We start from the raw sequence: 25,546 nt of genomic DNA, 5'->3' as shown, positions 1-25,546 counted from the left end.
GAGACAGGGTTTCTCTGTAGCCCTAGCTGTCCTGGGACTTGCTTTGTAGACCAGGCTATCCTGGAACTCAGAGATTCGTTTGCTTCTGTTTCCCAGTACTGGGACTAAAGGTGTACATCACCACTACCTAACTCTTCTCATTCCTTTGTAAATGAGTTTTCTATGCTAGGAAATAGGTTTTTAAATTTAATTTAATTTTTTTACTTATTCATTTTATATCCCACTCACTGCCCCCCTTCGTGTCACCCCTTCCCCCAACCTTTCCCCCATCTTCTTCTGCTTCTCCTCTGAGCAGGTAGGGCTCCCCCCTCCCCCAGTGTCTCCCCGGAAGTAGTTTATACTTCTTTGTAGTGACCCTTCTTTAACACAGTGCAAAAGCCACCTCTTGCCCCATGAAAAATAATTTCCATTTCCTCTTTAAAGTGTTTTGTTTCCCCTTTTGTGCTTTTAATTTATCCCTAATTTTACTACTTTCCTTTTCATATCTGACTTCTATTAGACTGTCAGAATACATAGGGCAGAATAAGTCATTCTTTAATTCATAGCACATAATGGGTATTTGTTAAATTAGATTATCTTTTTTCTAATTCTTTTTTTTTTTCTTATAGATAATCTGCTTGGAATCTCTTGGGTCGACAGCTCTTGGATCCCTATTTTGAACAGTGGTAGTGTCCTGGATTACTTTTCAGAAAGAAGCAATCCTTTTTATGACAGGACGTGTAATAATGAAGTGGTCAAAATGCAGAGGCTGACATTAGAGCATTTGAAGTAAGCTGTTTTAGAGATTTTGCAATGAATAGTCATTTTGGCCGGTGCATGGTGGTTGGTAACAGGCACAGTAGAATGTATGGAAGGAAAACAAAGTTTTAGGCTGGGGAGATAACTTGGTGGGTAAAAATACCTGTGCACATGCTTGATAATCCGATGGTAGAAGGAGAGAATTAGCTCTTGAGAGTTGTGCTTTCAGGGGCCTGGTGGGATACATGTGGCCTCAACCCTACACAAAGAATTATAGGCAGCTGAGGGAAGCTGGGAGTGGTAGAGAGGGCCTCCCAGTGGGGAGCACACCAATTGGTTGTCTAGTGCCAAACGGTCAGCCCTGAAAACACACACACAAGTAACACTGTATGGACTGAACAGGTTATATTTAGGAAATTACATATAATGTCTATCTGTTTTTATTTATATATAATATATATGTTTATAATATGTATTATATATAAGTATATAATATGTATAATACACATATATGTAAGTATATAATATGTATACATAGAGGTACATATATTTATGTAATAACTATTGATAAAAAGGGGCTGTGAATTTGAAGGAGGGTGGGGGAGCATAGGTGGGAGGCTTAGAGGGAGGAAAAGGAAGGGAAGGGAGAAGTATTTTCATTAAATTGTGGTCTCAAAAATAAACAATAAAATACTGTCCTCTGACCTTACATGTACATATACACATATATGTGTTTGTATATAAAATATAATACATATATGTAAACATAATTTTAAATAACAAACTACATTTTGTTTGTGTTTGTACAAATTTGACATACATTTGTAACTTAAACTTCTTTATAATGTCTGTCTAAGGTAGGACTGAAGCTGCTGTTCAATAAGTAAATTTATCATTGGTATTGTTTTCAATCAGATAACTATGATTATTCTCTTTTTAAATCTAATATTATTTAATATAGTCTGGTTTATTATAAGCCCTTCTTTGACAAATGAGAAATTTTGTCCAAATATGAAACAATATTCTTTAGACATAGGGTGCTAAATAAGAGTTTTGTTCCATTTGCACAAGTTTCTGAAATAACTCATAAATATTGGGGATGGGGTAGGTTTTATAAAGTTTATTTTCGCTGTTTCTCTCTGGCCCTTGGTGCCTGCCAGATGGGCAAGTGTCATGGTTTCCATACTCCTGGAAGCTCCAGTCACCATGGGACCAGAAGTGGCATGATAAACAGTAGAAGAAAGCCCACGTGGGCACAGCCCTGAAGGCCAATCCGTTTGGGGGGTGCCTCTCATACAAAGGGAATTGTACTGGAAAAAGTAGGGGTTGAAGCCAAACAGCTAAATTCTGCCATCAGGAAGTGTGTCAGGGTGCAGCTCATTAAAAACAGCAAGAAGGTCACAGCCTTCGTGCCCAAGGATGGCTGCTTGAACTCCATTGAGGAAAATGCTGCAGTTCTGGCCGCTGGATTTGGTTGAAAAGGTCATACTGTAGGTGATATTCCTGGCGTCCACTTTAAGGAGGTTAAAATAGCCAAGGAAAGACCAAGATCATAAAATTTGACAATGGAAACACAGTAACAAATTTGCATATTCTGAAAATAAAGGTCCTATATTTTAAATAGCTTTTACTATGAGGTAAATGTAGCCATTAAAGGTAACTCACTATAGCTTAACTATAATCTTACTGAAACTACATTTAAATTTATGAGGTTTTATATTATCTTAAAGCCACATTTTAGTCTGTAATACCACCCATATAGGAAAATAGGTAGTTTTTTTCAATAGCCAACTTTAAACACTGATCATAAGCAGTTTTAGCCACCTTTCACAATCCTGTTATAATTTATCTGGTAATTGAAGTGTCCTACAGAGAGTTTGGAGTCATTCAAGATCTCTGTATGTCTCTTTCAGTCAAATGGTTGGAATCGAATATATCCTTTTACATGCCCAAGAGCCCATTCTTTTCATCATTCGAAAGCAACAGCGGCAGTCCCCTGCTCAAGGTAAAATGTACAAAACACCATAATTTATTTACTTTCTGATCTGTGTGTTTTATTCTGTTTTTAATAAAGGATTTATTGCCGGTTGGTGGTAGCACACGCCTTTGATCCCAGCACTTGGGAGGCAGAGGCAGGTGGATTTCTGAGTTTGAGGCCAGCCTGGTTTACAGAGTGAGTTCCAGGATAGCCAGGGCTACACAGAGAAACCCTGCCTCAAAAAACAAAACAAAAAAAGGGATTTATTTTGGTATGCCATTCTGCAACTGACTTATGTGTTAAGTTTTTTGGTTTGTTTTTGTTTTTCATTTGCATTGAGTTCTGTTTCTGCAGGTCCTACAAACTACATACTATCTATTACTGTTAGGAGTATACTCATCAGGCTCAGCATCCATTGCACTCATGGCCAGGATTCATTATAGCTGCCCAGGAACGATACACAGCTAGACAATCATGCAAAAAGACACTGTACATCTTCCGAGGATCCGTACCAAGTACTCCTTCTGTTCAGCATAGGGTATAACTGCATACACACACACACACACACACACACACACACACACACACACACCAAACACACACAAAACATTTATTTCTCTACAGAAAGTCATTTGAAATTCTAAGCCTGAGGCTATTTATTTATTTTAAAAAAGCACTGGTCACATAGGCATGGCATTTTCTGCCCACTAGAATCACAGACTCCCAGTAGCAAACCAGACATCCATCATATTCATATTTTACATTTTGGCTGGGCAGGCAGGTATAGCTATACTGAAGAAGTATGTCAGAAACTCTTGTAGCACTAGATAGAGCACAGTTGTAGAGGCCCTAGACCTTGAGTTTCTTGAGAACTATTCATTTCCCCTTAGTCTCTTGAGTTGATAACCTTATAAAATACATGAGCTATATAGTTTTATTAAATTCATAGAGGATAAACTGAGTATCTTCAAATGACACATTCAATCAAAAATCATACCTGTGTTTATTACCAAATGAATATTCACTGAAGAAACAACAATGAGTAAATGAACCCATATCTGGTTTTGAATGAGAGAGCCACAGCATATATTTTAGTGAACACTAGCACTTGAAAACACCTCGAGATCAAGCCAGGAATTTGCAGTCTCATTGAAGAGATGATTCAAAGTAGAAAAGCTGGATGATACTGCCAAGAGACATCTCCCGAGTAGATGTACTACATCAAGATACTTGGGGACATCTTTTAGCCTGGTTCAGCATCAGTAAATCACACTTGCCAAAGAAGTTATAGTTCAGAATCCAAATCTTGTTTCAGAATGAAAGGTTTAGAGTTTCTCCAGAGGAAAAAAAGAACCTTAGATAATAGCAAGGTCACTTGGGAACATTCAGGATATAGAAATGGCATGAGATGGCATCAGTCTCAGTCCTGGGACTCAGAGGCAGGTATGGTGTACCAGATATCATCACTCTAGTTTATGGACAGCAATATACAACATACACAGAACACTGAAGTGTGCTGTGGTACCTATACACGTACCTAGTAAGAACCTCATTTTAACAAGATTAAAATGCATATTGAGCTGATTACACTTGATTGAGATGTGCCTGTGGTTTGAGAAGCGCTGCATGTGGTTAAGGTTGATGAACTCTTCAGGCTATATAGACAGAATGACGTAGAAGTACTCAACTTCTCATAATAAATGAACAGTGGCTGTTTTCCTATATTGCTTACTTATAAAGTGAGAAATTGCCAGACCTTCCCTTAAAGTTCCATTTAGGGAAGTGTCAGTTTAGTTGTTCAGTTTTTGAACAACTTTTTAGCAGTTTGTGTTCAAGGTGTGTTCATAAGCATTTTTTCCTTGCTGCTCTAGTTATTCCACTGGCTGATTACTATATCATTGCTGGAGTCATCTATCAGGCACCAGACTTGGGATCAGTTATAAACTCCAGAGTGGTATGTGTTTTCACCCACCAGCCTGCCTGCCTTTCCTCCCTCTCTTCTGTCCTTGACATAGTAGCCTTGGACTCACCATGTGTCGAAAGCTGGCCTTGAACCCCTGATCCTCCTGCTTCCATCTTCTGAGTGCTGAGATTGCAGATGCATGCCAGCACACTTAACTTTTTTCACATTCTTTGAACATTAAAGCAGACTTCTAACTGAGATACTCTGTTCTGAGAATCAAGTGGAAGGTCTTCCACTTTGTGTAAGCTGGCATAAATGCTGACTGGTGGAGGGTTTTGAGCATTGTTTCTGTGGATCAAGTCAGTGGTAATATATTGAGTCTGCCTGAAGAGCTTCAGTCTACATTAATTAGTAACATGCATAAAACACTGGAACTGCTGCACCTGTACTATTTTGTTGTCCATTTTATTGTTCCCTAAACAATACATTGTAATAGCTGTCTATATAGTATTTATATTATGTTGCATTTTGCCTTATAAGTAATCTAGAGATGATTTAAAAATATATAGAATTTATAGGTTACACTGAAATGCTAATTATTTTATATAAGGATTGTGAATATGGAACTAATCCCTTGCAGATACTGAAGGGTGACTACAACTGTCAAATGGTAATCTAGATACTGAAAATATAGAATTACTGTCTTTGCATAGGTAATATTTTGTATTTACTTAGGACACTTTACTTGACCTTGTGAGAGATTTAGAATGTGTTGGTTTTTGTTTTTTTTACAAGCTTACTGCAGTGCATGGAATTCAGTCAGCTTTTGATGAAGCTATGTCATACTGTCGATATCATCCTTCCAAAGGGTATTGGTGGCACTTTAAAGATCACGAAGAGCAAGGTAAGTCGAGTGCCCAGGCCCTCCCAAAACAGTTTGGTTCTCTGAGGATGAAGCTCGAGGGCTTGGGACGTTACCTAGATAGGCTTTAATTTTTCAAAAGATAATGGCATTGATGCCCTGTGTTCATGTCACAGGAGCAGGAATGGTAACATCAGACCAGTTGTTATTTTGTCTGTCATGTTCACAAGCTTTATAAGGAAGATTTAAGGTTTTAAATTATTTAGAAAACAAAGAGGAGAAACATTGGTGATGATCGAGCAAAGGTTATTTTATTATTTCTTGAGTTGTCTTGGATTTTGGAACCCTTCAGCCCTCTAGTCTTCAAAGTCAGGGAGATGAGATACTATTCTTGGTGGCCTTTCTTCAGATGACCAGGCTGTGTACCCCTCCTTCCCTCCCTTCCCCCTCTTCCTATTTTCACCCCTTCCTGTTATGTTAAGAATTAAACCCAGGACTTTACTAGGTAAGCACTTTACTCCAAGATGTATCTCTAGTTGATGGGGTTGCTTACTGGCTGTCTCTCCTTCCCCCTCCCTCCCTCCCTCTCTCCCTCTCCCTCCTTCCTTCCCCCGCCCCCCGGGTGTGTTTGTATCACAGCACATTTGAAGATAACTCCTCCGCCATTGGTTCTTCTGTCCACCTTACATATGTGTTCTGGAGCTTAAACTCAGGTCTCTAGGCTTGCATAACGTGTGTCTTTGTCCACTGTACCTTTTCACTAGTCCTAGGTCCCTCTCTGATTCTTTGATATTGCCATCTGTCATGATACTGGGTCCTTTAGTTTCCATGGCTGGTAATCTATGGCTGTTCTTTTACCATGTTTTACCAAAAACCTATCTCCAGAAATGTGTCTATATCAGTGTATTTTCTTTTTTGAGACTAATAAAGTGTCAGAAAGATGGCCTTTATGTAGGATTCAGAGCCATTCAGTGGCCTTTCAGATATGGTTATTTTGATTCTTAATATTGGGTGCAGGCAGTAATGTTTAATGTAGGAAAGTGGGGCTGGAGAGATGGCTCAGCGGTTAAGAGCACTGACTGCTCTTCCAGAGGTCCTAAGTTCAGTTCCCAGCAACCACATGATGGCTCACAACCATCTGTAATGAGATCCAATGCCCTTTTCTTGTGTGTCTGAAGACAGCCTCGGTGTACTCATATAAATAAAATAAATCTTTTTTTAAAAAAGGTGGGGGGTGGGGGGAAGTGAGCCTTAGTGACTTAGTGGGGAGTGACTGACCAGAGGCAGTTTTCCCCACCTTATGGTATCTATCCCCCGCCTAAAGCAAATCACATATGTGAAGAATTTCTTTTTTATAGTCTTTTTAAATCTTGCCTTTATGATCTTGCCTTTGTAATTTTTCCCTTTGATACAGTGGTTAGCTTTTTCTCAGAAAGAATGAGAATGAATAAATCAATGTGTTTTAGGAAATTTCTCCAGTGGAGCTCAGGCTGACCTTGATCCCACAATTCTCCTGCCCTCATCCTCCCAAGTGCTAAGATAAACAGAAATGCATCACCATTCTCAGCTCATTCTTGGACTTTTGAAACTGATGTCCATTATATGGTCCAGGCAGGTTAATCTGATCTCACTATATGGCCAAGGATGACCTTGACCTCCTGATTCTCTTGCCTGGTTTAATTACTGTCTTTATAATTGAGCATAGTGACTAGTTTGCAAAACCTGTCTTTTCTATGTGTGCTTAGTAGATTGTGTGGAAAATGACCACTGAATTGTACTTAAAACACGCAAGAGTAATTTGAAGCCAATAATACGGAATGATTTAGATAATTATGAGGAATGTTAGTCTAAGAACTGTTTGTCTTTAAGTGCTACACACTGAAATTGAACCAGCAGCTTTTGAAATGTTTGCAAAGGAGAGCTAGGAACTTCTTTTATGTATTTACTATGTTTTATTTGAAGAGTTGTCCTAATAAAGATATCATTAAAAATAATGGTTTGAATATGTGTAGGATGTTGATTTGGATTTTATATTTTAATAGATAAAGTCAAACCTAAAGCCAAAAGGAAAGAAGAACCAAGCTCTATTTTTCAAAGACAGCGTGTGGATGCGTTACTTATAGACCTCAGACAGAAATTTCCACCCAGATTTGTTCAGGTAACAGGAATATGTTGTGAATTTTCATTTGACATTTTTCTAACACATTTTTAATTGGAAAGTCTTTTAGGTATGATTTAGAAATACTGCTTTTCCTTATTCGCTAAAAATTTACTTCTGAATGAGAAGAGAGGTTCTTAAAGACTTAGTGGAGGTAATGAGTACATAAATTCAGCATTGTTCAATGTCCCTCATTGACTCTGTGTGAACATTGAGACTATTTAGATACTATTCTCAACCGTAAGGTTGCTGAGAGCACGATAGGTTATAACAAACCTAAACTATGAAGCACATGCTCTATACTCAGCCTGCTGCTTTCCAAGCCTGATACATAAGGTCTGTAGGTTCTTAAAGGGTTAAGACGTTAACCAAAGGAATAGAAAGGGGTAGAGGGCGTGGCAAGATCAAGAAAGGAAACAGAGGTAGAAACAGCAGTCTCTTGTAACAGTGTTACAGGTTTGTAATGCCACCTAGTGATTTAAGAGTAGTCTAGCAGCAGCAGCAGACCTACCTGCATTTGCCAACATACTCTTTCGAAGAGAGTCGGGGGAGAGATGGAGCACGTGGCCACATTAGTGTCGTTACTCTGACCCTTTACAGAGATGTGTGCTCTCGCAGGCGTGTCTATTGTTGTTAGGAGAGATTTGAGCATTTTTAAAGGACTTTTAAGCTAATTGGCTTTTTTTTTTAACACCATAAAATGACATTAGAACAGGCCTCTTTTTCCCTGTCTGACTATAAAATAGCGGGAGGGTTGTTACTATGATGGTTATATGTTAGAGAAGAGAGCAAGTGACACAGGTTGGAACATAGCCTCAGAAAGCAAAGTGATAGAAATGTCATGAACTGTTCCTGAAGGTAAGCAAGAGGAAACATGAGTTAGAGCTTTGTGCTTGGAAACTGCTCTGGGCTATTGGTCATTCATTCAGTGACTATGCCATCCCTGCTGTGTAGACTGAGAGAACATCTAGCTCTGTGCTGTCCAGTACATTAACTTAGACATACGTGAGTCTTGAGCATGGCAAACATAGCTCATTCAGGTTGAGTTGTCATATAAGTGTATCATACATACTCGATCTTAAAATTTGCACCAAGGGCTAGAGTAATGCCCAGGTTAAAGAGTCATTGCTTCTCTTTCAGATTACCCAAGTTTGGTTCCCAACACTCATATCAGCAGCTCAGAACTGCCTACAACTCCAGTTCCAGGGGTTCAGATACTATCATCTGGCCTCCATGGGTACCCACATGTGCAGCATTTGAGCATGTACACATATACATAAATAAAAGTAAATCTTAAAACAAAAACAAAACAAAAAAATGTTAGGACTAGAGAGATGGCACTGGTTGCTCTAACAGGACCTGGTATTGATTCCTAGCACCCACGTGGTAGCTCACAAACATTCAGTACCCTCTTCTGGCCGCTGTGAGTACCATATAGGCATGTGGTGCACAGACATACATACAAACAAAACATACACAGAAAATTAAAAAGAAAAACCTTATACCAAAAAAAGTAAGATAATTTTGAAAATATTAATTATAAGGTTTCTTTTTATAGATATGCTTGAAGGTTCTTTTAAAAATGAATTATTTAATGTCTATGATTTTATCTGCTGTTATGTCTTTTATGATGAAATTCCTTTGAGTTTTGGTTTTTAATCTGGAAACTGCTGGGGTACTATAGGATATGATCCAGTCAGGTTTACAAACTTGGACTGTTTGATTCAGGCTGACTAAAGGCTTTCCTATTCTGTTTGCATATCTCACAGCACAGCACGTTCTGCTGGCCGGTCGGCAGTGTCCACTAGGAAAGAGTAGGCAGCCTGTGCTGCTGCTTAAGGCGTCTGTCTGTTCAAGTGCTGGTTCAGAGCTAGCAGTACAAAATCTCAAAATTATCATTCCTCTCAGTGTTACTGTGTGTGTTTCCTCTTCTATTAAATATTTGCTCCTCCAAACTACTTTAGATATATTTAAGTCTTGTTATGTTCATGATATGCAGCTGTACTGTGGGTGTCTGTAACCACCCTCATATTTGGTAATTTGTTAGAAAGATTTGTATGCAGTTTTACTCGGTAGAGATTTATTACTGTGAGATATAGTAAGAACATATAGCCAAGAGCTGGAGAGACAACTCAGTGGTTAAGAACACTGGCTGTTTTCACAGAGTACCCAGGTTGGATTCCTAGTACCTACACGGCAGCTCACAGCTGTCTGTAACTCCAGGTCCAGGGACTCCAATGCCCTCTTTTGGCTTCTGTAGGCACCTGGTATGCATATAGTGTACAAACGTACCTACAGGCAAAACACTTCTATGCATTAAAAAAAAAAAAGTGTATGGTCAGATTCTATGGGGAAAAGACAATAGAGTCTGGAGGAGTCTACGGTTTGTATCCACTACAGGTTTCCTTTCCTTGTCCTTTTCCCTTTTTAGACAGGCTAGAGAGTATGCATCTTTACCTCAACAATAAAAACACAGCAATATGTAAATATTTCTGCCTTGGAAATTTATTAGAAACTCGGAACTACATCTTTTAGTTCATCATACATTGATGCCTCTCTCACATACTTAACAAAGGCCCACAGTCTCTGAAGGAAAGCAGATCTTTGTCATAAACCATCTTAATTGTGCAGCATAAAGACAGTGAACCAGTGTTATCAGGTACAGAATGGTGGGAATCCCACAATTTAAGTTTGTATATTCCAGCCAAGGGCCAACCTTGGAAATAGGCCTCTTTTTTTCTTTTTAATTTTTTTCAATGTTGGGGGTTAAACTCATGGCCTTGGGGAAACTATATATTCAACAATCCCCCCCCTTTTTTTTTTCTTAAAAAAAAAAAGAAGAAAAGAAAAGAAAAAAATAACATTAACTTATTGTAACTTACTGGTAGGGTGGTTCTCTGGAGAGGAGATATATGGATGCTATAGAGTAACTTATGGTCATAGGGCAACAAGTGGAATTTCTCCCTTGTGTGGGTCCTTGGGGTCAAAAGCAGGTCAGGTGTGGTGGTAGGTGCATTTTACTTTATGCACTGAACCAGTTTACTGGTATGCGCTCTCTCTCTCTCCCCCCTCTCCCTTTCCCTCCCTCTCTCTTCCTCTCTCTCTCTCTCTCTTTCCCTCCCCCCTCTCCTCCCTCCCTCCTCCTCTCTACCCCGCCCCCTCTCTACCCCGCCCCCTTTTAGTGACAGGGTTTCACTAAGTTGCCTGAGCTAGCCTTGAAGCTCAAGTAGCACAGGCTATGAACATGTGCTCCTCCTTCTTCAGCCTTCTGAGTATCTGGGATCACAGCTCCTCATCACCACAACCACTGTAAAGCCTTTCTGAGGAGGACAGTTTCAGGCCTACCATGGTTAACTTTCCCTGCACTGGGAATACTAAGTCCTGTTTTGTCTGGTTAAGTGTAAGTGTTCACAGTACTTGCAGTTAGAGTATGCAGGTTCATAATTGACAGTATGAATGTGGAGCCTGTGATTCCCGAGAAGTGGGAGGGCCTTTATAAAGCAGATGGGTAAGCAGGCTTAAAGGGAGCACCTATGTTCAGAAAGACATTTAGAAAACACATGACAGTGTGGGGAGAGGTGGCTCGGTGCTTAAGAGCCACTGGCTGCTCTTACGGAGGACCTGGGTTCAATCCACAGCACTCACCCTGTGATTCAGAACCATCTGTAACTCTGGTTCCAAGGGTTCTGAGGCCTTCTTGCTGGCTTTGTTGGGCAGCATGCATGCATGTTGTAGCAGACATACATGCCAACAAAACACTGTACACATAAAAATTTAATAAAGTTTAATAAACTTTAATAAAGTTTAAATATGTGATTGTAGAACACGAGGCTAAAGAGACTGACTACCTTTTCTTCTGAGATAACAGACGTGCATGGATACTTGCACAAGTCTGCCAGGGTAGCTGGGAAGGTAGAGTGGATGTGGTATTAGTGTCCCACTGTTTTGTCATGTGTCTTAACTTAGCACGCAGAGTGTTCACTGCTGAGAGTAAGGAGTTGGCTGTGAGCCTCAAGGGAAAAGAAGGTTTTTTGGAGGATTTGATATGAGTACTAGGATAGAAAAATAAGAAAGTCTATCAAAAAAAAAAAAAGGAACATAAAACCATGCTGTGTAGTAGAGGCCTTGACATTGCTCCTGACTTCTAATCTCCCCAACAGTCTTTTTTTGCAGTTTCATTTAAAAAAGTGTGTGTGTGTGTGTGTGTGTGTGTGTGTGTGTGTGTGTGTGTACTTTGTCGTTTGTGGGAATCAAACTTAGGTAGGTAGAGGCAGGGAGCCAGACTTTGGGGCAAGAGGCTTTATCTGCTGATCTGTCTCCCAGGCCCCTGAAGTTTTATTTTTAATATTATACCTCTTATGTTCACTTTTTAAAATTATTTTCTAATTATTTATTTATGGCATGTCTGTGCATATGTTTGTGCATATGAATGGAGTGCTCTCCTCAAGGGCCAAAAGAGGGCGTCTGATCCTGGCACTGGTGTTGCAGATGGTTGTAAGCTGCCCAGAGTGGGTGTCCGGAACCAAATTCAGGTCTTCTGCAAGAGCTGTACATGATCTTAACCCACTGAACCAGCTGGGCTGGAGAGGTGGCTCAGCAAGGAAGAGCTCTCCCTGCTTTTTAGATGATGTGGGTTTTGTTTCCAGCACCCACTTAACAGCTCACAGTCATCTTTAACTCTAATTCCAAGGGAATTGACGTTTTCTGGTTTCTATGGGCTACACGGTACATAGATGTACATGCAGGCAAAATACCTAAACAGAATGAAAACAAATCTTTAGGGGAAAAACACGTTTTTCTTAGTTCCCATTCTTGCTATACTTAAAATCAAAGTGTTGATCCATGGAACTTGCTGTGTAGACCAGGCTAGTCTCAAAAGTCACAGAGGTCCACTTGCCTCTGCCTCCCAAGTGCTATGATTATACCAACCTTGGGGTCAATCTCCTTTCTTAAGCTTTGGATACTCTGTTATTTCTTCTCATTCGATTCTGTGTGGCTACTCTTTTAATGTCGCCTGTGTGTGTAGGGGGGTGACACAGCTTTTTAGATGAACAGTGTTTTTATGGCTGAATTCTGGTTTTACATTTATATCTTTCTGAAATGAAGGGTAAGAAGTAGAAAATGAGAAGCTTACTTTTATGGTGCTTGAATGGTAATTGTCATTTATAATGCAGTTATGTAAGTGTGCCATTTAAGACTATAAAGCCCAGAAGAAACTTTATTAACTTGACTTTTCCCTCTTCTCTCCCTGTTTTCTATTTTTCAAATCCTAGCAAAAGTCTGGAGAAAAGCCTGTCCCAGGTATGGTTCATCTGCTATTCTTATTAAACTTAAAGTAAGACCAAGCAGCCTGTGTAATATTCTAACAACACAGCGTGGGAGATGCGCTGCGGCCATTTTGTCTTTTTAGGCTGTCTCAGTATAGTTTGTCACTCCTAACCTTTGACTGTTGAATTGCAGGCAGGTAGTGGTTCTGTGGTAGTGATAAAAGCATTTGGAGGTACAATTTGGGTGGAGAGACTAGGAAGAGCAAAAAAGCCAAAGTGACATGATGTTTGGTCTTACCTTGGAGAACAGGTGTTGAGCTGTCTGTGATGTTGCCATTTTTTGTGGCTTGTTCACACATTGATGTCTCATTTTAGTACAAACGTGTTTGCCTAGCATTATAAATTTCCTTAATTTTTTTTTTAGGTTTATAAGTGAATTTTAAAATATGTTTGCCTGAGGAAACAACTAAATGTTAAACTTCATAGCAATTAAAAATGAATTTGAAAGAGTAAACCTTTAATGTTAACCAATGTTTAAAATTATGTCTTTCTTCTGCCTTCATTTGTCTTGACAAAATACCTGCTTTTGATGTCTAGTGGATCAGGCAAAGAAAGAGGCAGAGCCTCTGCCAGAAACTGTAAAATCTGAGGAGAAGGAGAGCACAAAGAACGTTCAGCAGACTGTGAGCACTAAAGGTCCCCCTGAGAAACGAATGAGACTCCAGTGAATGTTGGACAAGAAGCTGGCCAGCTTGTCAGTCACTATACCTCAGCACCGTGGGAGGCTCTTGAGCCTGGAAACACTATCACAGCCCTCTTGTATGTACGGAATGCACTTGTTCTTTACAAAAGGATATTCTCCCTGCCGTGCTTTCTATGTGAATATTTCTTAAGTATCTTTTGTAATCTTTCCTCTACTGTACTTGGGCAGTGCATCTAACTCACAGGTATGCCAGTGTATATATCTTTAAAACAATAAAATTATTTGTATATATTATTCTTCATGTCTTTTCCTTGTCTCTGAGAAATGTTAATGGGTTAATTGGTTATTCCTCTATATTACAATAATACATTTATTGAATAATCGAAAGGTAAAGGAAAACTCACTTGTTCATTATCATTCTATAGATTCTTGTCATGTTAGTCTGTTGTGAACATTTGTCAGTGTTTGCTAGTGTGCAGAATGTAATTCCTGAGATCTGTAGCTCAGGTTCTTAACTATGTCCTGAGTTATTTTGGAGTTTTCCCCATTCGCTATATTTTAGAGAGGGCCATATTGACTGTGTTTGTGTATAGTGCCATGTGCACGGTCCATAGGGTTGGGTCACTGCAGTCTCCACATCCTTAGGGCTCTTACTCCATATTGTCAGAGTGTTTTTCTCCAATGGTGTTGACTCCATTTCATCATTTAAGTGCAAAATGGGAAGTATTGTGTTGTATGTTGGTGTATGCGTGTGTGCACATTTGTGTACTTAAGTGTACCTGTATGGTCTACTCTCGCTCTTCGTTATTCCCTTGAGATAAGGTCTCTTGCTGAACTGGAAGCTTGCTGGCTGTTTTGGCTAGCAGGCTGGCTGACCCTTGGCTCCAGGAACTACCCCTTCCCCCACAATGCTAGCGTTATAGGCATGTATGAATATCCATCCTTACCTGACTTAAGTACATGCTGGGGCTTTGAACTGAGGCCTTCATGCTTGCTAAGGAAGTCCTCTTATCCATAGAGCCATCTTTCTAGCCCTTTTAAGTTATATTGGGAGATTTTGTAAATAAATATTGTTATTCCATAAACATGGAGCCACTAGTTAGCCTCAAATGGTAGTTCTTAATATGTGTTGCTAGGATAGTACCTAAGTGACTTTGTAATTCTGTTGTTGTTTCTTAGTTGGCTTTTTGCTATGAGTAGCCTCTTCATCTCTATGCTGTTTGTATCATTGGGGATTTCTTGGAGCCCATATTTATATTGCTGCTGAAGCTGTCAGTTTAGCCATTGACAGCCAGTCCCTGAGATTTTTTTTTTCTGCACTGTCATTCTTTGCTGTTAAGTATGATGTTTATTTTAGATATATCCCGACCTTGAGAACAGCCATCTCTCTAAGTATATATATATATATATTCCATTTCAAAAATAGCATTTGGAAGTTGTGATGTTTGTTTATTGCTATTAGGGTGTCACTGCATTTAGGCCTCAGCTGACAGGTGACATACATGACACACACATGTATGGGACACTGCACATTTCCACATATATCTATTCAGTGTAGATTAAAAGCTCCCATCAATTCACACTGATACCTCTCAGATTTAGTATCTTACCTCAAGGTGTACTTTGTTCTCTTTCCATTTTGGTTGGTTGGTTGGATTTTTGGGTTTTGGTTTTTTGTTTTGGGTTTTGAAACAATGCCTCATATATCACATGCTGGCTTCAAACTCATACTGACTCAAGATGCCATTGAGGCTAAAACAAGCACAGAAGTTCTTGATCTGTTCTGAGAGCTGATTGGACTCTGTTTGAAGAGTCCATCAACATGTCCAAAACAACCCATACTTGCATCACGTTTCTATTAGAATCACTGCTGGAACCAGGTCTTGTATCCATCAAGATTCATTCATAAAAGAGAAATTGCACCAAGAGAAATTACTGGAGGAGGGAAACTAAACAACACTGAAGTACATAGCGGTAGGATTTTCTAGAGGAACTGCCTGCTGTGGAAAAGGGAAGCAGTTGGGCTGTGGTAAACTACATACCTTTCTCACAAGTCTTGCTTTGGAACCTTGAATGTGAAGGGCAGAGCATCATTTGGATGATGCTTGCTATTTAGGAATTGAGGATAGGATTGTAGAGCTGGCTGGCCTCTTAGACAATGCTGGTACCTTAGGAGCTCTGGAGAAGGTCCTCTGAAGGCCACGATAGATGGATCTCAGAGGAGGCTCCCTATTTGGAGCTGGCATTAAGGTTGCTTGAGGGTAGTGAGACATCTGAGAAAGAGTTCTCATACTAGTGATTGACCAGGGACTAGGGGATGGCCTACTTTCTGTCATTTTCTAAGGGGTAAGACTATGAGCACCATGTATCTGGTCTCTACCTTATTCTTCCTTCTGCTAGTCATTATTTTGGTAGATCCTCTATAAGTAGCCAGATCATTTACTACTTCCCATGAGTCTACATGTTGTTCTTGGACCATATTCCTTTCTATACATATTCCTTTCTAAAATAGTTGTCCATGTATATGGCCTGAAGCTCAGCCCATTATGAGTATTTTCTCTTACATTTCTATTCTATATATCTACTTCTCTATCCAGGTCTACTACTGAGAAAGGCAATGTGAGCAAGCCTTGAAATATTCCTGAAGTTTACACATAACATTCTGATCCTTATATAAACCCAGGTTAGACTTTTAAAAAATTGTTCTTCAGCTACTAAATAGGATTATTCCTACAGCAAGAAACATGAACTGAAGAATGCCCAATGCTATAATACTTGGATATCTGCTTAAATACTTTGTTTTGATATTGATCCTGTTTACAGCTGAGCCTATATCTGCTACCTCTTATGAACTATTGCAGACTCAAATCTTAGGACTTGGTAGAATTGACAAAATCTAGCTTGTGGTTGACAAGTCTGGCGTCACGACCACTTGGGTACAGAAATGTGACAATGTAGTCACTTGATATATATATATATATATATATAATCAGGTAGCCAGTTTGCATAACAAGACCTGTTTTTTAAAAATGTGTGTAATATCTTGCTCTTTAATTTTCTATCAAATGATATTCCTCTTATAGAACCTCAGAGATATACACTGTGGTCCTCACCACAAATAGTTGAGCATCCTTTTCTACCTTGAGCATCGCCCAGTCTCTGAGTTCATATGTCTTAGCAAGGCTTCCAATGTCATCATCACTGTCTCTTGCATTTCTGTCTTGATTAATATGATCTCATCAATTGCTAGATAAAAGGTATATGGGATATCTAGACAGTCTATATTATGGCACAGGGTGGAGGAATCATCAGGACTTTGGGTCCATGAGATCTGTGACCCACACATACTAGACTATAGCTGAGACTACATTTTGTCACCTAGCCCTCATGTGTTTTTATCTTAATAGAAAGACCATCATAGTACTTTGAACTCTTGATCAGCAATATCAATTTAATCTTCTGTCCAAATGTAATAGAAATGTGTGAACAGCCCCTTTTCCCTTACCCTTAAGTAAGTAATTAAGTAAGTAAGTAAGTAAGTAAGTAGCTCTAGTAAAGAGCTTGTTTGTATTTGTCATGGTGTGCAGGATAGTTTTTCCTAGGGCCCTGATCACTTCTGCACAGAGTGTTTCATATCTCAAACAAGTTCAGGTCCAAAACTGGGGACATGTATTAGCCTTCTAGGGAAGCACCTGCCTTCTATTTCTCAAGCACCTGTTATTTATTCTTTTGACTATTAAACAGACATGAAGCAATGATCCTTGGTACCCCATTAGTTTCACCCCTCGGGATTCTGAAGTCCTTCTATTAACCTGGTTTTAACTGCCAATCTGTCCTTGGCAGTCTAATGATAGTTGTGATCTCATGCTCCACCCCAGGGATGGTTAAGCACTTGTCACTTTTTAGGCTCTATGCATCAGAATCAAATTATCACCATTGTTTTTGTGAGACAATAGGGAGGATGGTCCCCCAGCATCCTCTTCTGCTCCCAAACTTGGTTTTCAGAGTCAACACTGGATCTTTTAGTGCTCCTGTTGTCAGCTCTCTCCCAACACTAGTAATGATATGCTCTTTGAACATTCTCAGAGAACATTTAGTATATATCTTGATCATGTATAATACATTTATTTCAGCATATCTATTTTTCACTAATTTATTTACATCCCAATCGAAGCTTCCCCTGCCTTCCCTCCCCCATGCCTTTCTCCCTTTCCCCTCAGAGAAGAGGAGGTCTCCTATGGATTTTAAACTACCTTGGTACATCAAACTTCAATAGGACTAGGCACATCTTCTACTGAGGGTTAGGGTTATTAGGGTAAGGGATCCAAAGGTAGGCAACAGAATCAGAGACAGACCCTGCTCCCAGCATATCTATTTCTAAGGCCCCTTTAATTCCTTCTTCATCCATCATGCCAGTTATGGCAGGCAACTTCTCTGTGTGGACATTGCTTTTAGGGGCTGCTCCAGCAGCAGTTTTGTATCCTATCTTGAATTCTTTGCCAGGTTGTAAAATCCTATACATACCATTGGAGATTTCCCTTTATAATATTATGTTTTGCCACTTGATTGTGGGAAATACAGCTATCCCTTCCTTGATTTTGTGTTTAAGCTGTGTTTCCTCCACTTTATTCAAGGTTAGAGGTTAATGTCTGGCTACCTCTGAATCTGGGAAGTGGTTTCTTGTGCTCAGTGCTTTAACTCCTCTCTGCACTATTTCTAAGAGGGCTAGCCTACTAGGGTAAGTCCACCATTATCATTTGAGTGTAGTTAAGAGTACATACTTGGGGTGCATTGTGATTAAAGGCTTGGTCTGCAGAGTAGTCTACTAGGAGGTGGGGACAACCTCAGGAGATGGGACCTTCAGGTAATTAGGGCATGATCCTGGGCAGTAATGTCTTGAGTCCTCACTAGAAGGTTATTATAAAAGGAGCAAGCCTGGCCCCACCACAGTCACTAGCCCCTGGACCATTCTACTGCTGCTGCAACTTCTACCATGGGCAGTATACACGGAGCAAGTCCTTGTGTGTGCTCTACCTTTTGGACTTTCAGCATCCCAAACAGGGAGCTAAGTAACTTTATTTCCTTCCTAAGTAGTTTGGGTCAGTTGTTTAATTATAGAGATGACAAGTGAAGAACTGATGACCCACTCAAGACATTTTTTTTTTTTTTTTTTTTAGTTTTTTGAGATAGGGTTTTGTATAGCCCTGGCTGTCCTGGAACTCACTCTGTAGACCAGGCTGGCCTCGAACTCAGAAATCTGCCTGTCTCTGCCTCCCAAGTGCTAGGATTAAAGGCGTGCGCCACCACCTCCTGGCTTAACTTTTTTTTTTTTTTAATACAATCTTGATTAAACAATGTCATGCTTTTGTTTGGAAGTAAGTTCCAGGTCCCACTGAAGCTCAAGGGAAGACCACACAGTGACAGGTACAAGGGAACTTGGAATCAGGGGAGACATTTCTGAATTCTGTTGTTTCCCATGTGGACAATTACAGTTAAAAATAATGATTTATTTCTTTCCCCTGAAGCATTGTATCTCATCTTTTTCACTTCTTAATAAATGGATTGGAATACATGGAACACTTTAGTAGTATATACAGTTGTAGCACTATCTGATTTTTTAAAATTCCATAAAATTTTAATTTTGTGAAATTTATAAATTTTTAATAAATATAGAGTTTAAATTTTTATGGAACCCATTTATCATCTTAAGGAAGTTCTTTTTTATTTATGGCTTGTTAAATTTATTTTTGTGTATACATGTTCATATATGTGTATATGTATTGGTGTACATGGAGGTCTATGGAGACCAGAGGTCAATATCAGGCACATTCTATTACGCTCTGTTTTGATTTCTAAAGATTTATTTTTATTTTATATGCAGGGGTGTTTTGCCTGTATGTGTGTCTGTACATTAATGCATGCATGATGCCCATGAAGGCCAAAAGAGGGCATTGGGTCCCCTACGGTTATGAGCTGCCATGTTGGTGCTGGGAATCAAACCTGTGTCCTCTGGAAGAGTAACCAGTATTTTTAACAGCTGAGCCATCTCTCTAGCCCCTATACCTAGTTTTAGGAAGCAGTCTCTCATTAAACCTTGAACTCACCAATTCAGCTGGACTGGCTAGCCAGTAAGCTTCAGTGAATACTAGTTTCTCCCTCCCCCACCCCTCCAGTGCTGAGATTACAAGCCTGTGCTTCTGTGCCTTACTTTTTACAGGGGCATTATGTATCAAACCCTGGTCTCCATGCTTGCACAGCAAGGACTTTACCAACCGAGCCCTATCTCTAGCCCTTTTGTATGTCTTTTAAAACTAGGAAGGAGCCAGGCAGTGGTGGCGCGTGCCTTTAATCCCAGCACTTGTGAGGCAGAGGCAGGCGGATTTCTGAGTTCAAGGCCAGCCTGGTCTACAGAGTGAATTCCAGGACAGCCAGGGATACACAGAGAAACCCTGTCTTGAAAAACCAAAAAAACCCAGCCAACCAAATAAATAAAACTATGAAGGAGAACTAACTCTAAAACTTTCTTGAGACAGGGTCTCAATATATAATGAAGACTGGCCTTGAACTTACTACGTAGTCTAGGTTAGGCTTTGTGATCCTCTGGGCTCAGTACCCAAGTGCTAGTGCTGTGTAGATGACTGAAACAGTTCCAGAGAAGTTTTCAAGGAAACCAGAATGAATAGGAGAGTCTTTTCCAGAGAAGAAATAGAGAATTGATTTATAATGATTCTTAATTTATGGTTATCTTGTGGGTTATGGGTTTGCTAGTTAAATTATCAGTGGGAAGTTTCCATGAATAAGAATCTCTTATGAAAGAAAACACCCTAGAATTAGAGTTATTAAATATTTAAACCAATCTTATAGATTACATACCACATCAAACATTCTATCAACACTTCTTTTTTGTTTGTTTGTTTTTCAAGACAGGGTTTCTCTGTATAGCCCTGGCTGTCCTGGAACTCACTCTATAGACCAGGCTGGCCTCGAACTCAGAAATCCACCTGCCTCTGCCTCCCAAGTTCTGGGATTAACAGCATGTGCCACCACCGCCCGGCCTATGAACACTTCTTGAGTACTTATTTTGAATATGCTTTTTCTCAAAACAAGTCTAAGAGAGACAAAAGCTGTGAATAGGAGGGCAGCCCAACTTCAGTCACACTGTTCTGAAACAAAGTTGTATAGGAACAGTGAGGCCAGAAGAGAGTCTAGAGTTGGGTGCTTTCTATAGTTTTGACTTTTAAAATAATTTTATGGGTTTTTTTGTTGTTGTTGTTGTTGTTGACACTGTAGACTAAACCCGGAACATTGGGCTTGCTAGGCACATACTTTGTCATTGAGCTACATCTCTTGAGTTGATATTTATATAGAAGTGAAAGATCCTTGTTGCTAAGCAGCTAAATCTAGAATTTAGTTGTGAGCTAGACAAAGGGGGTAAGGGAGGGGCTTGACGTCTTTGTTCTGTATAGCTACAACTGCAAACTTCTGTTTACCGATAAGGATAATGCAAAGCATCTGACAAAGGGGGCCAGTAACTGTTTTCTGCTGCTATGTCATTCATCCAGTTTGACTCTCTGTGTAAGTTCTTACCTAGCACAGTCTGTTGGGTAATGTGAAAATTCTTAAGTTTTGCTTTTCTTTCCTTTTAAATCTGTGAGTGGCTTAAGCACAGGTAGGAGGTAGATGGTGGGATGCTTGTAGTCGTCTGGAACTAAGGGTACAGCTGGAATGGAGGACTCTAGGGTTTAAAACCAGGATAATTCAGAGCAAATCTAGGTGGATTGGTTGATTATCCTAATTGCTGGTTAAAGAGCAGGCAACATGGAAGATGAAGATACAGTAGAAGTAATGAAAATTAATAGATCTAGTCCCCAGGTAGGGCAGAAATGCAAGGTGGAACAGCTATTACCTGAATTGAGGGGAGAAGGCTGGCGAGATGAATCAGCAGGCAAAGACACTTGGACACAAGCCTGATAACTATGGATAGATCCTAGATCACATAAGAATCACACACTCATGCCAGGCGGTGGTGGTGCACGCCTTTAATCCCAGCACTTGGGAGGCAGAGGCAGGTGGATTTCTGAGTTCGAGGCCAGCCTGGTCTACAGAGTGAGTTCCAGGACAGCCAGGACTATATAGAGAAACCCTGTCTCCAAGAAACAAACAAAACAAACAAAGAATCACACTCAGCTTGCCTACTACTATTTGACAGGATGTGTGAGAATCAATAGGGACCTTTCAGGGATGCCCTCTGGTAGTTCTATTTTCTTTTTCTTTTTAAAATGTACATCATGACCCATTAAATGTCACAACTCTCTAAATGGATCAGCTAAGGTATATCATCAGGCTTTCATACAGGTGCCCACCTAAAGTTAGAGCATGGTATGCTGGGGTGCTTGAGAAAGGTGAAGGGAAAGTTATACAGTAAGTAAAGGAAGATGCTTCTAACAATGTTGAGAAATATAGACAGTTGTGGCTGAACTTTAATAGTACAGTGATATCCAGTTGTCTCTGTAGTTCAGAGGTCTGCATTGTAAGAAACCTGTAATAGGTTTTGCACTTATTTTCTTCTTGCTGGCTGCTCTAAAGCTAAGCTCCAGGAGGAGAATGGTGGGATGTAAGTTCAGGTTGCTCCTCAGCTTTCTCTGTAACATTTTGTCTTTGGTTTGCTCTTCCGACTCCACATGCTCTCATCCTCAACAGCTCCCACTTGATGAAAAGGGGGCATTTGGCAAGAGAGATACAGAAAACGAATCCAGAAGTGATGATTGGATGGTAACTCAGAGAGCTTCTGAGCTTGTGGGTTTTATAAAGTTGTTGGGTTTTTTGTTTTGTTTTGTTTTTTGTTTTGTTTTTTATGTCAGAGCTGGTGTGCACATCTTTAATTCCAGCACTCAGAAGGCAGAGGTAGATAGATCTCTGAGTTCAAGGCCAGCATGGTCTACAGAGCAAGTTTGAGAACAGCCAGAACTACACAGAGAAACCCTGTCTCAAAACAACAAAAATTTGTAGTTGTCTTGTGGGCTGCTTATATCTTGTTGAGTAACAAACACTCCACCTTTTCAAAGATCCTAGTTAAATGGATCCAGGGTCTTTTAGGAACATCAATGACAAGCATATTTTCAGACCTAGACAAACCAGTATTTATGTAACCAGCTTAGAACAGACAAAACTTTCAATATTTGGCACTCAGACAGCGTACTTGGTTAATGATTTAATTTTACTGTGATATCAATGAGGTGAGAATGGATTATCTCCACTATATGAACTACATGAAAAAGAAGACTTATAACATTAAGGAAGTTTGAATATAATATCTTGGAAAATGAAACTAAGCAAGGCATCAGAGGACTTGGATTTATGTTGAATAAATGTCTCTATTTCTTGTTCTTGGGAAGCCAGGGGATTACAGTTCAGATTATACATTCCCTTTTAAAACTTTTGATAATCGTGTTGTTTGAAGATTATTGTTATAATAGCTCCAAATAAAGAATAATGAATTTGACAGGATCTATGAAGTCTCCTCCCTACAATATGTATTTTAAATGGGTATATTAGTTACATTTCTGACACTATAACATGATACCCAAATAATAAAAGAAGGAAAAAAGGTTTATTTTAGGTCAGTGTTTTCTAGGTTCTAGTTCATGATTCAGGTGAGTAGTCTCTGATGGTCAGCCCAGATGGTAAGAAATGAAGAGCAGAGCCAATCCATACTCACCACAAGCAGAGGAGTGGATACTGAGAGGAAGAAGAGAAGCCAGGGTTACAGTGAGCCAGAGACCTCCCTCTTGGTGCCCCCTTCAGGAGGTTCACAGTGTCTCCCAGTGGCACCTCCATATAATCAGGGCTTTAGACACAAACTTCTGGACATGTTCAACATAGAAACTGTACCATTAGGACATCAAAGACTTTGATATGGAGCAGTGGAAGTACTAGAAATGGCAGCCTAGGCTCAAATGCAACCGGGGACAAAGGCAAGAGACTAAAAGAAGCCACACTCAGTGAAGGGGGCAAGTATTCAGGTTCTTTCTGAGCTTGAGGTGTGGGTATCAGAGGAAGGAAGAGCTGGAAGGATTAGAAATATAAATCCTTTAGGATATAAGAAGTGTTTGTGTGTGTCTGTGTATCTGTGTGTGTCTGTGTGTCTGTGTGTGTGTGTGTTGAAGTTAGCCTGGAATACATAGAAAATTTGAGGCCACCTTTGGTTGCATAACAAGCATGTGTATCAAAAACCCAAAACCAAAATGCTATGAGAAACTATATCCTGGAGCTGGAGAGATGGCTTAGTCAGTAAAGTGCTTGCCATACACTCCATAAAGCATACACTCCTAGATTTATTATTCCTCCCTACCCATGTGAAATCCAGGCATGGTGGCATGTACTTGTAATTTTAGGAAGAGACAGGCAAGGACTTGCTGATCAGCCAATTTAGAAGAATCAGTGAGGTTCAGGTTTTCAAAGAGAAAGACCCTGTCACAAAAGGTAAGGTGGAGAGCAACATAAGAAGACATCTGTCGGGGCTGGTGAGATGGCTCAGCGGGGAAGAGCACCGGCTGCTCTTCGGAAGGTCATGAGTTCAAATCCCAGCAACCACATGGTGGCTCACAACCACCCATAATGAGATCTGACGCCCTCGTCTGGTGCGTCTGAAGACAGCTACAGTGTACTTACATATAATAAATAAATAAATCTTAAAAAAAAATAATTATAAAAAAAAAAAAAGAAGAAGACATCTGTCTTAGGGTTCCCATTGCTGTGAAGAGACACCGTGACCAAGGCAACTCTTATAAAAGACACCATAATTGGGGCTGGCTTTACAGTTTCAGGGTTCAGTCCATTATCATCACTGCAGGAACATAACAGACATGGTATTGGAGAAGGAGCTGAGAGTCCTACATCTTGATCCGAAGGCAGCAGAAGGGACTATGTTCTCCAGGTAGCCAGGAAGGTCTCTTCTGCACTGGGCAGAGCCAGAGCATAGGAGGAGACCTCCAAAGTCCACCCCAATAATAACACACCTCCTTCAACAAGGCCACACCTCCTAACAGTGCCACTCCCTATGGGACAAGCATATTCAAACCACCATAATACCTAACAGACATGATATGCACCTGTTTATATACATGAAAACACGGGCAGGCACACACACACACACACATACACATATACACACAATTATATCCTTATAAAGAACTTCTGTTAGTTCATTTATCAAAACTAGAGGTAAAATAAAATTTTTGATCCTGAATCACGTTTAAGATGAAGTGCCTAGTTTAAGAAAGCAGACACAAAATTACAAATACAAAAATATATAGGTTCCTTCCAGTCCTACAACACCCAGAGGAAGCTCCACTCCCAGGCACTCTAACACCGAGGATCTGAGATGAAGAGGACACAAGATCTGTCCCAACACTGGGAGTAACTGGGCCCAGCGGGACCAGACACACAAGAACTCCGCCAGCCCAGTGACTCAGGTTTCTTCCAGTCTGTCTGGGCTGGTGCCCTGAGCAGACATTGGGGAGCAAGCTCCATAGCCAGTCCCACAACACCCAGAGGAAGCTCCACTCCCAGGTGCTCTAACAAGCCCAGGGTCACAGGGTCACAGAGACAGCTTGAGTCTGAGGAGTTCTGACAAAACCAGGATCACAGCAAGGACAGGCTCCAGTAAGATTTAGCAAGGGCAGGTAGCACTAGAGATAACCAGATGATATGAGGCAAGCGTAAGAATATAAACAAAAACCAAGGTTACTTGGCATCATCAGAACCCAATACTCCCACCATAGCAAGTCCTGGACACACCATTACATTGGAAAAGCAAGATTCAGATATAAAATTACTTCTCATGGTGATGATATAGGAATTTAAGAATGACATAAATAGCACCCTCAAAGAAATACAGGAGAACACAGGTAAACAGCTAGAAACCCTTCAAGAGGA

The 25,546-nt window shown here is 40.1% G+C and overlaps 2 protein-coding genes across 3 annotated transcripts in view; both read left to right on the top strand.

The window, feature by feature from the left end:
- Med6 (mediator complex subunit 6) overlaps positions 1-13,903 on the top strand; it is a 16,671-nt gene extending 2,768 nt beyond the window's left edge. The window contains exons 2-8 of one of the 2 annotated variants that reach the window (XM_031356674.1): positions 609-768; positions 2,652-2,743; positions 4,588-4,670; positions 5,415-5,523; positions 7,524-7,639; positions 12,913-12,940; positions 13,504-13,903. In XM_031356674.1, coding sequence (XP_031212534.1) covers positions 609-768; positions 2,652-2,743; positions 4,588-4,670; positions 5,415-5,523; positions 7,524-7,639; positions 12,913-12,940; positions 13,504-13,634 — 719 coding nt within the window. In that variant the 3' untranslated portion in view covers positions 13,635-13,903. The remainder of the gene's footprint in view (positions 1-608; positions 769-2,651; positions 2,744-4,587; positions 4,671-5,414; positions 5,524-7,523; positions 7,640-12,912; positions 12,941-13,503) is intronic. The other variant, XM_031356675.1, reaches the window with a different exon arrangement.
- Positions 13,904-20,746: 6,843 nt separating this feature from the next.
- The window catches only part of LOC116079923 (disintegrin and metalloproteinase domain-containing protein 21), a 12,675-nt gene continuing 7,875 nt past the window's right edge, over positions 20,747-25,546 (top strand). The window contains exon 1 of the mRNA XM_031356096.1: positions 20,747-21,184. The gene's annotated coding sequence lies outside the window, so the exon portion shown is untranslated. The remainder of the gene's footprint in view (positions 21,185-25,546) is intronic.

This window comes from Mastomys coucha, unplaced genomic scaffold, assembly GCF_008632895.1.
Source record: "Mastomys coucha isolate ucsf_1 unplaced genomic scaffold, UCSF_Mcou_1 pScaffold6, whole genome shotgun sequence".
Classification (NCBI taxonomy): Eukaryota; Metazoa; Chordata; class Mammalia; order Rodentia; family Muridae; genus Mastomys; species Mastomys coucha.
This window is presented reverse-complemented; position numbering and strand designations above follow the sequence as displayed.